At 40.8% G+C, this 14549-nt stretch overlaps 1 protein-coding gene across 1 annotated transcript in view; it reads left to right on the forward strand.

Annotated features, from left to right (window-relative positions):
• Positions 1 to 7106: 7106 nt before the first annotated feature.
• RAD23B (RAD23 homolog B, nucleotide excision repair protein) overlaps positions 7107 to 14549 on the forward strand; it is a 36895-nt gene continuing 29452 nt past the window's right edge. The window contains exon 1 of the mRNA XM_062599171.1: positions 7107 to 7224. Coding sequence (XP_062455155.1) covers positions 7159 to 7224 — 66 coding nt within the window. The 5' untranslated portion in view covers positions 7107 to 7158. The remainder of the gene's footprint in view (positions 7225 to 14549) is intronic.

The raw sequence follows: 14549 nt of genomic DNA on the forward strand, positions 1-14549 counted from the left end.
TAGTAGGCCTAGTTAGACCTGTAGGATTTGGTTCACTATTTTTCAGATAAATATTATTCTTGGAGACAATGTTGCCGATTAATTGCTGCCAATGTCTGATGTCATTTCCCTAACAGCTCTTTGTAGTGCAGTCAACAATCTATTCTATAACTGCACAGTCCAGCCCTGAAGTTGGGAAGACTCTTACTATGACTTCATAAAATTCACAAAAATAGTGTGGGCTACCTTGGTTTGACCACTTTATTTGCCATTCTAATGTCTCATGCAATAACCGGCAGTGCTATGGAAGTATTCAGATGTGTTGCTTTTCTGTAGTAGCTCTGCTGAACTATAGAAGGCAATATATAGCTTCCGGCTTCCAATTGTGCCCATTACTACAGCACAGATAGGGACAAAGACAGGACAGAAGCTCAAACAAAGCATAAATATTACAATAGATGGCAAAGACAGTCAGCACTCTGAAATGCCATAAAAAATCCTACAGAAACAACATGTCTTCCTGCTAACAGCCTCAGCCATCAGTTATTTGTCCTCTGAGACACATGTTGACAATCTTCAAAATCAAATAATTTTACTCCCTTCCTTTTTAAATCTTTAGTACTTCAAAGTAACTGGTGATTAAATAAAAAAACTTTTTATAGCTAGGAGTTCTGTTTATTTCCAGATGAGGAGGAATTCTATTGAAGTATACAGTTTAGTATGTTCCTCTCTTTTCTGACAAGTAATCTTTATACACACAAAGATTCACAGGGATTAATTCTGATGTCCAGTCAGTAGTCTTTTCTGGACATTGACGCCGATGGGCTAAGCTTCCAGAGTCACCAGCCGTGATTGAAACAAGACTGGAAGATGATCTTTGCTTTAAAATGCTTTGGGAATCATGTAGTACAGAGCTTGGTGTTCAATTACAAGTTCCCATATGGCCTTTCTTGGCAAACTGCACATCTAAGAAGAGCCAAATGACACTGATATGACTACATGAGAGACTATAAACAAAAACAAATATTATATATGAAGGGGCTAGATTTTAACTGCAGGCACAGCTCTGGTGCAAAGGTAGACCGTGGAAGCAGTGCTCCAGGAATAGCTCTCAGAGGCAGCATGCCTTGTAGCCACTCCTTGAATTAAAATTCCTTCCCCCTAGTCCTTGCCCCTTGCTCCTTTAAAAAACTGAATAACATGAATTCACAATGATTTCAAATTAGCAAGCTCACGTCCTTACTAGATTTACTGCACCCAAAACTTAGCATAGGAAAACAACAACAACAACAGAATCCAAAGGTTTTGCTACTGAGAAAATTTTGTAATATATTTTAAAGAAAACATGTAGATTTGAGTCAGCTAAAAGTCTTTTGTGGACTTCTGCATGCCAAAAGCAAGCTTTTTATGTCAGGTTTTAGAGATGAGAAATATCATCTACCTATTCCTAATACAATTATTACACAGACATAATTAAGGCAATATAGAAGCCTGCCATGAAGATCAAGTCTAATGCACTTTCCATGCTGTTATTTTACGGTAAATTTCCAATAGTCTTGCCAGCTGCTTAGTGCCAACCACACTAAAAGTTTAAAAACAAAAAAGCAACCTTCCTCAAAATAAAAGGAAATGCTGCAAAATGAATCACTATTAGATTCACTCCTTTTTTAATACTCTCATTTTGATCTCACATCAGCTTCGCTTATGCATGTGAACTAGTGCTGTTCCAGTGCATACTCCAGTGCTATCACCTGTGGTATCTTTGTGCTGACAGGAACTTTAATGGGAATTTCCTTGCTTCTGGGTGTGGTGCTGAAAATGCACCCAAATTATTCCCTGCATTCAAGGAGTACAACAGCTTTGAAGCGGGACTTCTCAAAGTTTGAAGCCTTCAGCCCCTTGTGATGACTTTGTGAGATCTCAAGGCATGCAGAGATGGAAAAGGCACCAATAATGCTGACAAAATTAAAATTACATCTAGACTCTCTTCTGGTTGCAGCTGGTAATGGCTGAAGCAGCTTTAACTATCTTGCTGCAAGTTACTACTGATCCCATGATTACGCCTTAACACTCCACAGTCCAGTAAACTGGATTAGCCTGAACAGTTGGTCTTTACTATCACAACATACTGTGAATTTTGTTCAGCAATGCTTTGCAGAATAAATGAGAATAACTGCTTTCACTAAGAAAGATTAATAGCAGTTTCATAAACAATAAAGTGCAGGCTTCTCAAACCAACCTCAAAATCATTCCGTTAATGAAAAAAATACACTGTCATCAGAAGATAAATAATGCTCCTGAGCACATACAGAATTTGGTTAAAGGTGAACTTGTATGAACCATTTACACTCCACTGATTCCTGAAAACTGGAAAGTAGGTATGCGTTCACCTATTCCAGAACTATGCCTGCAAACAGTTCAGTTGATCCTATTGAAAAACCTTCCAGAAAGAAACACTGAAATTCTCTGCTCGTACATGTTAGACACAAAACAAAGCCTGCAGTCTTCATTAGGAGTGAGGATAAAGCTCTTCATGTTACTGCTTGTTATTCACTCCCTGTGCACTCCATTTGGTCTGAAGTCTCTTCAGGCTGTAGTGCCATCCTGGAGTCCTTCTAAACACTTCCAAGGTAACAGCTCTGCCTTACTGCCTTCACAAACTCAAAATCTTGCCTCTTCTCATTCCAGCTGGCGTCATTTTGCTGGTGAAGGAAGTCTCACAGGTATCTGAAGTATTGTGATCTGCACACATCCTCCTTCCTCAGCACAGCCAATATAAGCCGCTTTTACCACCTTAAAGGCCTTTTGCAGGCCATGCTACCGTATCTATCATTTCTCACCCGGCTTTGAAAGGTCAGATCTTACCTCTAAAAGGTCTGAAACAGCATTCCGGCTATGAAAGTGCTGTTTTCTAGCCAGCACTTTTTCATTCTTTGTATCCTTAAATTGTTGGTTCTTCAGGTGAGAATCACCTTCATATCCTTTACCTATCAGTGTCCTAATCTATGGCCAGGACTTGTCAAAATTACGATAATGCTAATCATGATTAATAGCCTTAACAGCATACAGATGCTTAAGATCTGTAAGACCTAAGCAATGATGAGAACATCAGGGCCTAGGTTTTGATAGCTATTGCAGAGTTTGAATGCACTGACTTAGTAAGCAGTAGGGCACTGGCTAGTGCAGGTCTTCATCTCCGTTTGCAAGAAAAACATCCACTTAACCAAAACTAGCAAAATGCATTTATGTGCAAAAGGGATTTACTGAGGGGCTGGAAAGGTGAAATGCACAGAATTTGGGGGAAAACTCACAGACATACACACATTGACCTTCTCATGCATAGTCCTGGACTAGCAGGTCATAAAGTCCTTGACAGTCAGGGTCCCTGAAGCCTGCAATATGCTTACAGATTTGAGTTGGTGTGTGTGGGAAACAAATCCAGCCACTGGATACATTTCATCTTTTTCTAAGATGTTTGATTCTCTAAGCAAGCTCTTTGCCTCTGCCTGCTGGACTTTATGCTGCACAGTGCTCGAAGGTGTTACCTTTCCAGGCTGCTAGATACGTTATGCTGTTGCCTGACTTTTTTCTTGCTTAGCGTCTTGCTCTTTTTTCTTCTTTATAACACTTACTGCAGTTTTGCTCAGCTCTCAAGGCTGTACTTCTTCCATGACCAGTAAGTGACTAACTGACTTGTTTCGTAGCCTTGGGGATACTTTTCTAACCCTAAGCTAAAAAAGAATCCCCAAGCCCTTTGCAATTATTTTATGTTTGAACTTCACATGATAACATGAGACACCTGTCACAAATCACCAGTTCACATAGCAAGGGCTCACAACAAGCTGACAAGCCTAATAGACCGCAGTCCCCAGGACTCACAAAGCTGGCAAAAGGCCTGTGGTCTGTTACTAACAATGGCAATACTGTTTTTACTGGGCCACCAGTAGCTCAAAGAATCAGTGCCTTGTACAGTCACTGCAAATATGCAGGCTTGCATCAGATTTGTTTGCTGCCTCAGCTGTCAGACTCTCTTTCCATTAAATCTAACGCAACTGAGAAAGACCTATGAGGTCATGGAATCCAGCTGCTACCTACTGCAGGCTCTACCATGTTGCCTCTGTATGATCTGACATATTAGCTGCAGGACCTCAGCTTCAGTTAACAGCTCCAGTCAAAATGGGACAGCACCGTCCACTGTTCCTTCCTCTGTAAGTGTGCATCTTATAGTGCCCCAAGGCACTGGGGCTCTATAAGCAAACTTCACTGAATGGAAAAGTATCACCTGAGACACACAATTATCTTCTCTACCATGTTTTGTTTGTATTGTTTTCCTTCCTTTCTGCAAGATACAGTTGTAATCAACTGCTTCACTCTGTGTCTTGAAAGATATGGAAATAGATGTCTCCATTTGGGAGATGTGAAAGAGGAAGGTCAAAGCAGTTATTGGAGAATCACAGACAGTGAAAAAGGATTGTGCAAGACAAAGTCACAGTAGCACTACATTGAATTAACCATGTCAGGGAGATCAGATTACTTGGAAAATTCAGGAGCTATGAAAAAGTAATCACCACAACCATATGCCACCAAATCTAACTTTTTAGACTTTTGCACATCCCTTTTGCACAGGCATGGTTTTTGCCCTCACTGAGTCAGCATATAAGCCCTTGTAAATGAATTTTTAATTGTGATATCCCAGTCTGAACACAGAACTATCCCAAATACTCCAGAATCTGAACACACACGTGTGTACTCACATTCTACTGGCTCTCAAAGGGAAGTATCCTGACCATGGATGACCAAAGAGTACTGTGGAAAAATCTCAATTCTGTTATCTATAGAAGCCAGACTGAAGAAAGATCTGCAAGAGTCAGGCTCTGCTATAAGCTACTTTATGAGGCTGAAGGGACTGGGCTATAGAAGACACCAAGAGCTTGTTTTCTTAATAGAGGCCTCATACTGTCAGTCGTCCTAAATTCTTGCATTACTCAATAAGGGAAAAAAAAAAGCATAGCCTTTCCTTTCTCATTCTATTTGCTCAAAGCACACACACACAAAAAATTATTTTGGAAAATTTCATCCTTTGCAGTTAATAGTGCTTGGAGCTCATACCTTAATGTTATGGCTTTTACAAGCTCTCAGAGCAGAGCTAAACAGCCGCTGTGTAAATGAACCCCTTACAGGGCAGAACTGTGTCTTACCAGCAACCACAACCATCAAAATATGGGTAGTTTGCACTTAACATTTTCCAAGTAAAATGGAATAGTGGGACTCATATGACTACCTAGTTCTTTGATTTGCATGTGAAGTCTAACACTTAACATATGCTGGATTTTGAAATGGAAGGTTTAAAAATCCCCTTTAGTTATACGCAAAGGACAGAATTAGATCTGGTAGCAGACAGTAGTGAAAGTAAGCAAATAGCATTTTAAGTTGTAAACACCCATATAAAAATAGCAAGTGATACTCTATCTCTTGCTTTTTTTTTTTTTTTTTTTTTTTTTTTTGAATGGCTCTCCATGCATTGCAAGTAAGCTATTCTGTGCTGGCAAGACTACTGGATTCCTATTAGCAACAGTCAGCAGTTTCTTTCTGGTTGCGAAAGCCCTATGAGACTTTGGCTGTCTAGCACAGTTGTGTGTGTCAGAGTCTGAGGTTGATGATGACAAAAACAACGGCACCAACTGTGTACACAAACACATACACGCTTACATGCTCCTGCGGGGAGGGTGGTCTCCTACGTTTTCTTTGTAATGTAATGCAACCTGCTGGGCTCTGCTCTTCTCTCCTGCCAGCAAGGGATTATTATGAAGCCAAGTTTACTATAATAGAGAATTAAGGTATCTTTTTTGTTACTAAAAATTACCAAGTGCCTGAATAGAACTTTGTAAGGCAATCTAAGAAAACTAATGAATTTGAGTTTTAATTACATTACAAGATTAAGTTAGCCTGAGTTTGTGCTTACTTTTGTCAGGAAGAGATAGCCTTGGTTACGAAGAAAATGCCCTATAAGGTTTCACACCTATCAGTGGAAGACGTTATAAGGAGCTGGAGTAGCTCTCTCCGTCACCAGCATTGCTAATGCTGCAAAGGAACAGAGGTGCAACTTTACATTAGATGTCCTTTGTTGCACGGATATGCTTTCACTGCCTAAAGAATATAGGAAGAACCACAGGTTAGTAATTCATCAAAGGCAAGCAGTAACTACTGAAACAGAATTCTGCTCCATGTAGTGACATTGTCCTGTGCATTGGACCCCAAAGCCTCCATTCTGAGCAAGAATGCTGCTTATGCTCTTAATCTGAAGACATTGGCCCAGTTATGGTGAAACACTAACACTGGAAGGCTGCTGCAGGCTTTGGAAAAAGCACCTTGTGTTAACAACTTACGTTAGTTATAGAACTTGGAATGATTACTGCAGAGCACTGGTGTTGACTTCTGCACTCTGTGCATCCTAAAATTTCCCCCGATTTTACCTGTGTTTTAATTTAAGCATCTCTTAAAATGACACTCACTCTGTAAAAAGGTCATGATAGGGGAAACAGTAAGTTACCCCTAGTAAGTTATCTATTTCTTGGAGAAAAGTCTTCCATCATGCTGTATTTGCTGCTGCGACAAATAAGCTGCTTTCCTCAGGTGTCAGCTGAGGTCTCAGCTTGCTAAATGAGCCGGTGAACCGGCCTACTCTCTTACAGGCACGGTGAGACGCCACGAGGCAAACGTATCCAGGTAACAGAGCAACCCCCTCCCTGGGGCGCTTTCAGAAAACGAGCTCACTCCCCGAGCGGCTCAGCCTTCCCACAGCGCAGGCCACGGCAGCCAGACACCGGGCGACCTCGGCCCCCGCCACCAGCCGTGCCGAGCGGGCGGCCTCGACTCCCAGCACGCCCAGGGGCCGCGGCCGCAACGGCCCCAACGGCCCCAACGGCTTTCCCGCCCCCGCAGCCAGCGCGCGCCGTCACCGCCCGCCGCGCGCCGCCTCCCCGCGCGCCCGCCGCCTCCCCCGCGCAAGCGCGGCGCCCCCGCCCCGCCCCCAACCTCGCCCCGCCCCCCCGCCCGCCCCGCGCCCCGCCCCCGCGCCGCCTGCGCCGCGCCGCTCCCCTCCGGCCTGGGGACGCGCGGCGGCGGCGGCGGCGGCGGCGGTAGCGAGCGCCGCGGGCGGGCGGGCGGCCCGCCGGCGCCATGCAGATCACGCTGAAGACGCTGCAGCAGCAGACCTTCCGCATCGACATCGACCCCGCGGAGACGGTGCGGGCCCGCGGCGGCGGCGTTGGCCCTTGCCGGGGCCGCCCCGCTCGGCCCTGCCGGGCCCCAGGGGGCGGCGGGGCCTCGGCGCGGCGGGCGGGCGGGCGGCTGCGGTGGCGGGACTGGACGGGACGGGACGGGACGGGACGGGACGGGACGGGAGGGCCCGGGCCTCTGCGAGCGAGCGCGGTGGCTGCCGTGGGGCAGCGCGCGGCCCGGCCTCGGCCTCGGCGCGGCGGCGGCGCGGGCGGCGGGTTTCCTGAGGGGCCGGAAAATCCAGGACAAAGTTCTCGTAGGGAGGGTTGAAAGTAGAACCGAGTGCGACATGGCCAGAAGAAAAAAAAAAAGGAAAAAAAAGAGGGGGCGAAAACCTCCAGACCCCCCCATTTCTGAGTCTTTTTTTTTAAATATCTTATTTAAACTAGCAAATTCCTTGAAACGTACCTCATTAACGTACGTCCTTCACAGCTCTGCTTGGATGCTCCTAGTCAGCACGATTTTGAAAAAAACACTGATTGATTTCCGACGTCCTGAACCAAAATGCTCTGTTTTGGGGATGGGGGGGGTGTTGCTCTGGACGCCCTTTCCTTCGAGCCCTTGCGCTGTGCCTGTGTGTTTCACTGCTGGAGGTAGGCTTGTTTACTTGGAGCTCTGCCCTGTACTGTGACAAGGCCAAAAATGATCCAGTTGCGATAGGCCCAGGAAACTTGTTGCTCTAAAATTGGCCTCTGTTTCTAGCAATTTCTCCTCATTCTTAGTATAAATTGAATTTAAACAGACTTAATGTTACAGTGCAAAGTGGTGTTTAACAGCAGTTCATGCCTGTTACTAAAGCTTGTCATAAGCTTTAAGGAAAAGATTTAAATGTACTTTGCAGTGAGAATATGAAGCCACACACTTCATTGTCATAAAGCAGACATAAATTTTGTTACAGCTCTTACATGAACAGTTTTTTTCCTACTTTATCAGATGATTGAATTTTATAATTCAGAACATGTTTTAATAGTAATGTGATTTCAGTTTATATTTAGTTGTGTTTTAAAATATTAGCCAGCTGGACATTTTTGCTGAATAAGTGTTAGACTTGAAGCATGAAGTCTGTGTTTGAAAAAGTGGTAGGTGAAGATTAGTATATTTTGGCTGAACAGAAAGGAGCTGAGATGGCCTGAGGCCCCACTCATTGAGGAGCAAGATTCATTATCAGAGATTTTTTTTTTTTTTCCTTTCAAGTGCGGTTGGTTTTGTTAAGTTTTGTGAAAAAAATTCTGGAGTGTATAGGAGTTGATGTTTTGCTCTTTCTGCTCTGTAGAAAAGGTGAATTTACCAGTTGTAGCAATTCTGGTATTCTCAATTTGCCCTCTTATTTATTGCCTCACTATGAAAGAATAAATTTATTAAACAAATAATAAGCGCTGTCTGAAACTGCAGACCTGTGTAGCTGCATCTGTTTTTGAGTGGTGATATTGTAGGCTTCTAAGTTTGGTACTTGTGTTGCAGTTATCACTATGTAGCCATGAAATACACTTCTTAAAAAGTTCTGATTCCCACAGATGTTCTTATAAAGTGAAATACCAGCCTTAAATAAGTATATTCTATTTCTTTTTCAGTTTCCCTGTACTGTTAACCTAAATACCCTGATGTTCCCAAAGGGGAGAAATGCAAGGAATATTCAGGATGTCAGTGATCCTTTGACTGTTTCCGCTTCATGTAGTTTTCACATTTCAATGTGGATTTCGCATTTCGGTGTTCTGTTACAGTGTTTAAACCTTCTGGGGAAATGCCTGCTTGTTTAAGGGTCAACAGGAAGCTTTGTTGTGGAAGTTGGGGCTTCTATATGTTCCAGTGTATTCTTAACATACGTAAGTTTATTGTTAAATGTGTGTGCTGGGGTTTTTGGATATGCACATAATATTCCTCTTGTACTGAAGGCTTATGTTTTTTAAGTTGAGGATTTTGGACTAGATACTAAAGAAGGCTGTACAAAATATCTGGGAAATGGGTTCCAGGAAAAACAGATAGAAAACGAAGCAAGATACAATAAAGAAAAAGTGAGGAGTGGCATATGTTTGGGTTCTCCAGCTAAAATAGGTATGCTTTAGGAAAAAAAGGACACAGCTCTGAAGGAGACTTTTGGAAAGAAACTAGCAAAGAATGTCTATTTTTTGACATGTAGGGGGTTTAAAAGTCTTGGTTGTGTAGCAACAAGAAAACAGTACATACCAGGGAGATGCTCTTTAATATGGGAGAGTTTTGTGATAAAGAAGCAAGTTGCTTTAATTTTCTTTGGAGAACCTTTTATTTGCAGTAATGGATTCTAGAATTAAGTAAGACTAAACTGAAATTATTATCTTGAGTGGCTACAGTACTGTCTGTGAACCCACACAAAAGTTTAGTTGGTTTTGTATCTTTGTAGTTATTCTATGTTTCGAGAGATAAACATCCATTTTTTTTTAAAAAAAGGAAGATGAGTGTGGAAAAGCTGGGGTTTTGTTTGTTTGTTTGTTTGTTTTTTAATGCATACTTTTCATCTATTCCTGTTCTGTCTGGGGCAAGGAGAGGTATACGGAAACAAGTGATGGATTGTTGTAAAATTTGCTAATTGGTAGTTCATGTTTCTTAAGGCAGTCTAGGTGAACTTTGGGCTTCTGTTAGCAGCACATCTGATGATCTAATAGCATTGACTGAAGCATAAAGGTTAGTTCTACTTACAACTTAATAGATTGCAAGGAGTATTAGATATAATTTGTAAGAAAGTGATAATCTTTTTTTGTAATAGTACATAACTGGTATAAAAATAATATTTTAGTTTTGCTTTCCTATATTTGTGAGAAGAATTAACTTTTCAAACAGTTCTGCAGTAGCCAGAGAATATTGCTGTGTTCAAAAATGTCTGACCTTAGGAGGTTTTTAACTTACAAGAAAATGCAAACAAATGCCTGCTGCCTGCCACCTTGCATGGGCATAAGTATTGGTTAATGCAACAGCAGTTTCTGATAAGAGGATTATTTTTGTATTTCCCTTAGAGTTTGTATTCACAGTGGTTAGTTGGAGAAGAAGTGCCCTCATGATCCTGTTCTAAATCCAGAAATATGCTTCTAGGCTAGAGATATGTCCTTAAGTCCTGATATTTTTCTTTCTGCATCTCTTTTGTTTTACACTAGGTGTCTTGCTCTCGTTCTAGGAGATTGTCATGTTGCCTTTTTATCTGCTGGCATTTTGTTTGAGCGTATGAACGTGCAGACTCAGCAAAGCTGTGAATTTGCAGGGCTTGTACTTGCTGCTTGAGACTTGATAGATGACTCAGCAAAAATGGTAGCTTTGGAGACTGTTGGAATAAAAGAGTCATTGTATTTTTTTTATTGTTTGTTACACTTTTTACAGACTAGAATTTGTAAGTTATATTTTCTGATTATTCACATTTATCTTACTAAGGCTTTCCTTCTGTAGCTAGTCTCTCACTCGCTCTCTCCGTCTCACTCTTTCCCTCCCCCTTCTCTCTGCCTCATGGTTAGTTTTGGAATTTTCAAGTCAGAGAAGTTGTTTTACTTCTTGGCTGAAGAGATCTAGGCTTTCACATCTTCAGGAATATTTCCCTTAATTTCAACTGGGTGTTGTAATATTAACTCCCAAAGAACTTTTGGGAGGATGATACATATTCCATAAAACTTAATGAAGGCGAGGTTAAACATAAACTATGAATACAACTAATTTGATTCCTATTAGAGTGTGATTTTGCATGTTTTTACATGTTAACCATTTTTTCAGATACAGTAGCTCTATGACCATAAGCTTATAACTACTTTGTTTTGTAATGTTCTTACTCATTTTAGTTATCATCAAGAAAAAAAATGTACCTTTCATGTGCTTTAATAATTCATCAATATTGCATACTGTATTTCTCAACAATCTGAACTTTCCTGGGGCATAGTTCAGAAGGTGGCCAATAAACTGAGAGGCTAAATATACAGGGTTATTTGTGCTAACAGATTGTTATATACGTAATTGTGCCTTCAACTCTATTTTGTAGGTGTAATTGGTAATTAAAGATATCTATCCCTTGTATGGATGACAGAACATGTCAGAAGATGTTCCTTCAGGAATTTCGGGGGTGTAGAGAGGGATAAAGGTGTGTGTAAATTAAATAATAGTATGACCAGGTGACCATGATGTGTTCCAGAGTTTTGTTGCTGTATAGAGAACATAATTTACCATCCAGTCTTTGGAATATATTTTCATAGTATTTCTGAAACATGGCAAAATACTTATTTTAAATAAAATTCCTAAGGCTGTGTAAATTTACAGAACTGCAGGATGTGGTTGTCAATGTCTTTTCCCACTAAGAAACTTTGCTTCTTTGGTCACTGTTTCAGGCAGCATACTCAGCTTGAGTGGAGTCAAATCACTTTTTACCATGCAGGATGTGGAGAAGTGTAGCCAGTCTCATCTAGACCCCCAAAAGGGCCAGCCAGGAGCCCTTTCAGGCTTGCCTGCGTTTTGCATGCTCTGCAGGTAGTGTCAAGTAACCATGGAAAGGAGAGGAAGAGGCTTGTGGCTACTATAGGCATATTGGCTAGGAGAGCGATATAAAATAGTACAAAGACTAACTGACTCTGTGACTTTCTCTGTTACTCCTTCTGTTTGGATCTGAGGCATGGTAGAGTCAAGGAAACCAAGAGAAATGGGGCTGAAATGTGTATCCTCCCTCCTTGTCGCTTTAATGTCGGGGCATCAAACCTCTTCTAACTAGTTTGTAATCTGGCACCCTAAACAAAGACTGTTTCAACATACCTAAATAAGCCTGTTTGTAGGTACTCAGTCTTAGAAAAATAGTTTTGGAAAGTATCTTTTTATAATGACTTAAAATGTCTTGTCAATTCTGCTTGTGTTTGAAACCATGATACTGCTTTTGCCCTCTCTTTGAAGCATTTATGAGGAATAGCCTTGCACTTAAAATCTATCTGTTCAAAGGACTGCAAGGTTTCAGTTAAGTTAATAAACATTAACATGCAAGAGTCACCACTCAGAGTATAAGCTTTCCCCTTAAGACAAACCATTGTGGGCTCAGAGAGTACTAAGAGTATCGGAAGCCATATCTACTGTACTTCAAATGCACAGACAACTATATTTTTTTTTCTGCTATGTAAAGGTCTACTTTATATTGAAACCTATTTATCTGTTTACATATTACTAGAAATCTCTTATATGCAGCCCTTTCAGTCACTGTTTAGCTTTAGAAAACTGACTTAGTGTTCCCATGTTTAAAGAAGCAGTGTTTAGATCAATTTGGAAGAGTGGGATATTCAACTGTGAGATAGGAAGTTCCTTGTTAATCTCTGAACAATACATAATAGCAATTACTCCACTAATAAGCTTCACTTATGTAGATGAGCTTAGTTCTAGAGGGAAAATTAGAAAGGCAGAAGTGATTGTTCAGGAGTCAATGTCAAAGCTAAATTTAGATTTGCACATTGGAAATTCTAGACTACTTACTAGGCCATGCTGCTTCTGTCTTTGTGTACAAACTTCAGCATAGTAAATATGGGCTGCAAATACAGAAGTTCTTGAATGCCTTCTACTGTCTGTGATATCCATTTTTAAATATGAAGATAATTCCTTTAAATGCCTTTTTCCTTGGAGTGTTAGCTTTGGCTATTTTGACCACTAGCAAAGCTAGTAAACCTGGCTGGACTCATAAGACTTCTCCTCTTCTATGGTGGTTCTTCGCTGCTGTATCTGTTATGCCTTTGGGACTTGAAGGAGGACAATAATCTGTTAATTCATCTGTGAAGGTGGTTTCCCGGTTAAAAGTCATGTGTTCCATTTAGGAAAGTAATGTAAGGCATTATTATATATGTAGATTTGTTCCAAAAAACCCTGCTTTTATTATTTGTAGATGTGGCTAGAACCAAGTATGTTCTTATCAACAAAACTACTATAAAACACTTACTTATATGAGACAACTAGTATCTGATGCTCTGAACACTTCAGTAATTTGCAAAATATATGCCATTACAGTGTTGCTAATCATTGAATTGGATTAAGGATAGTAGTTCCTGTTACAGTAGTCTAGTTTTCTTCCCTAGTTGGCCTATCGTCTGATATAACTGCACTGATTTTGAGCAGTATCAACATAGTAGTATAATATATGGGAAGCATGTTTTTAAGAGCAGTGGGAGTGAAAACTCTGGAATGTTAAATGTAAATTCTAAACAAAAGTATTTAGAGTAGTCTCTTACCCTCTACATGCCCTCACTGAGGGAAGGGGAGGAGAGCAAACCCCTTTGAACTGGAAGCTTTCATGCTTTGAACTGAAAACTCTACTTGAAGGATGACTTTGTTCCTCCATCCCCCAAATGCTGAGAAAAACCTGATAGTTTATTATAAAAGGGTTGGGGATTGTTAGAATAGCTGTAACATGGATTTAAACACTCCATTGGGAATTACTTACTCAAATAAAACAGTTGAAGTGTAGATGGGTTAATAGTGAAGGTCTTTAAATGCTAGTCTTAGGATCAGTCTTTTTAAGTGTTTTTATTAATAATTTGATAAGAATTTTATGATTTTGAGTACCAAAGCAATAGAAACATGATGAAATTAAGAATACAAAGTTTAAGATTTGACTTGGGTATCTTGATTAGGAGGCCGTCTTTTGGAAGTGTCTGTCAAATGAGCAACATTGCTTCACTGCTTGGATTCACTAAAAGATGAATCCTTGTACTTCTTCAATCCTAGAATTTCCAGAATTAGGATGCTACTTTAGTCCAAGAATGTTGGCCCCCTACCTCCAGCATGAATGGTTTTCCACTAGAGCAAGTGGAAGAAAGAGGTATTAGAATGATACTGAGACTACTGCCTGAAAAGAAACTAAAGGGGCCTGGCAAACTTCGCTCACAAGCTGAGAGGAGAATTTAGTAGTGCTGTATAAATGTTTACAGTGATAAGTACCACGGAAGGGAGAAAGGCTGTTCATGCTTAAAATACAGCACTTGCATAGGAACAAATGAATGTTAACAGTCTGTGAACTAATTTAGACTAGGCATTGTAAAAAAGCTTCTAACATCAGAAGCAGCTTTATGGTAGGAGAGGGGATAACAGAAAATCTTACTAGTTGTTACAGGAAGCTGGATCAGATTCCACATGTAATAAAGATTATGGGGTGCAGGGAGGGTACATGACTTGATGCCAAAAGGGATCCACTTCGGTTCTGTATCCATTTTATATATGGATCTTAAGAAATTGAGAGATTTATCTTGACTGTGTTGCACAACTGAAAACTGATGAAATTATACTGTTTCCTGCTTATTTTATTAGGAATCAAGAAATGTGAC

Source organism: Rhea pennata, chromosome Z, assembly GCF_028389875.1.
Source record: "Rhea pennata isolate bPtePen1 chromosome Z, bPtePen1.pri, whole genome shotgun sequence".
Taxonomy (NCBI): Eukaryota; Metazoa; Chordata; class Aves; order Rheiformes; family Rheidae; genus Rhea; species Rhea pennata.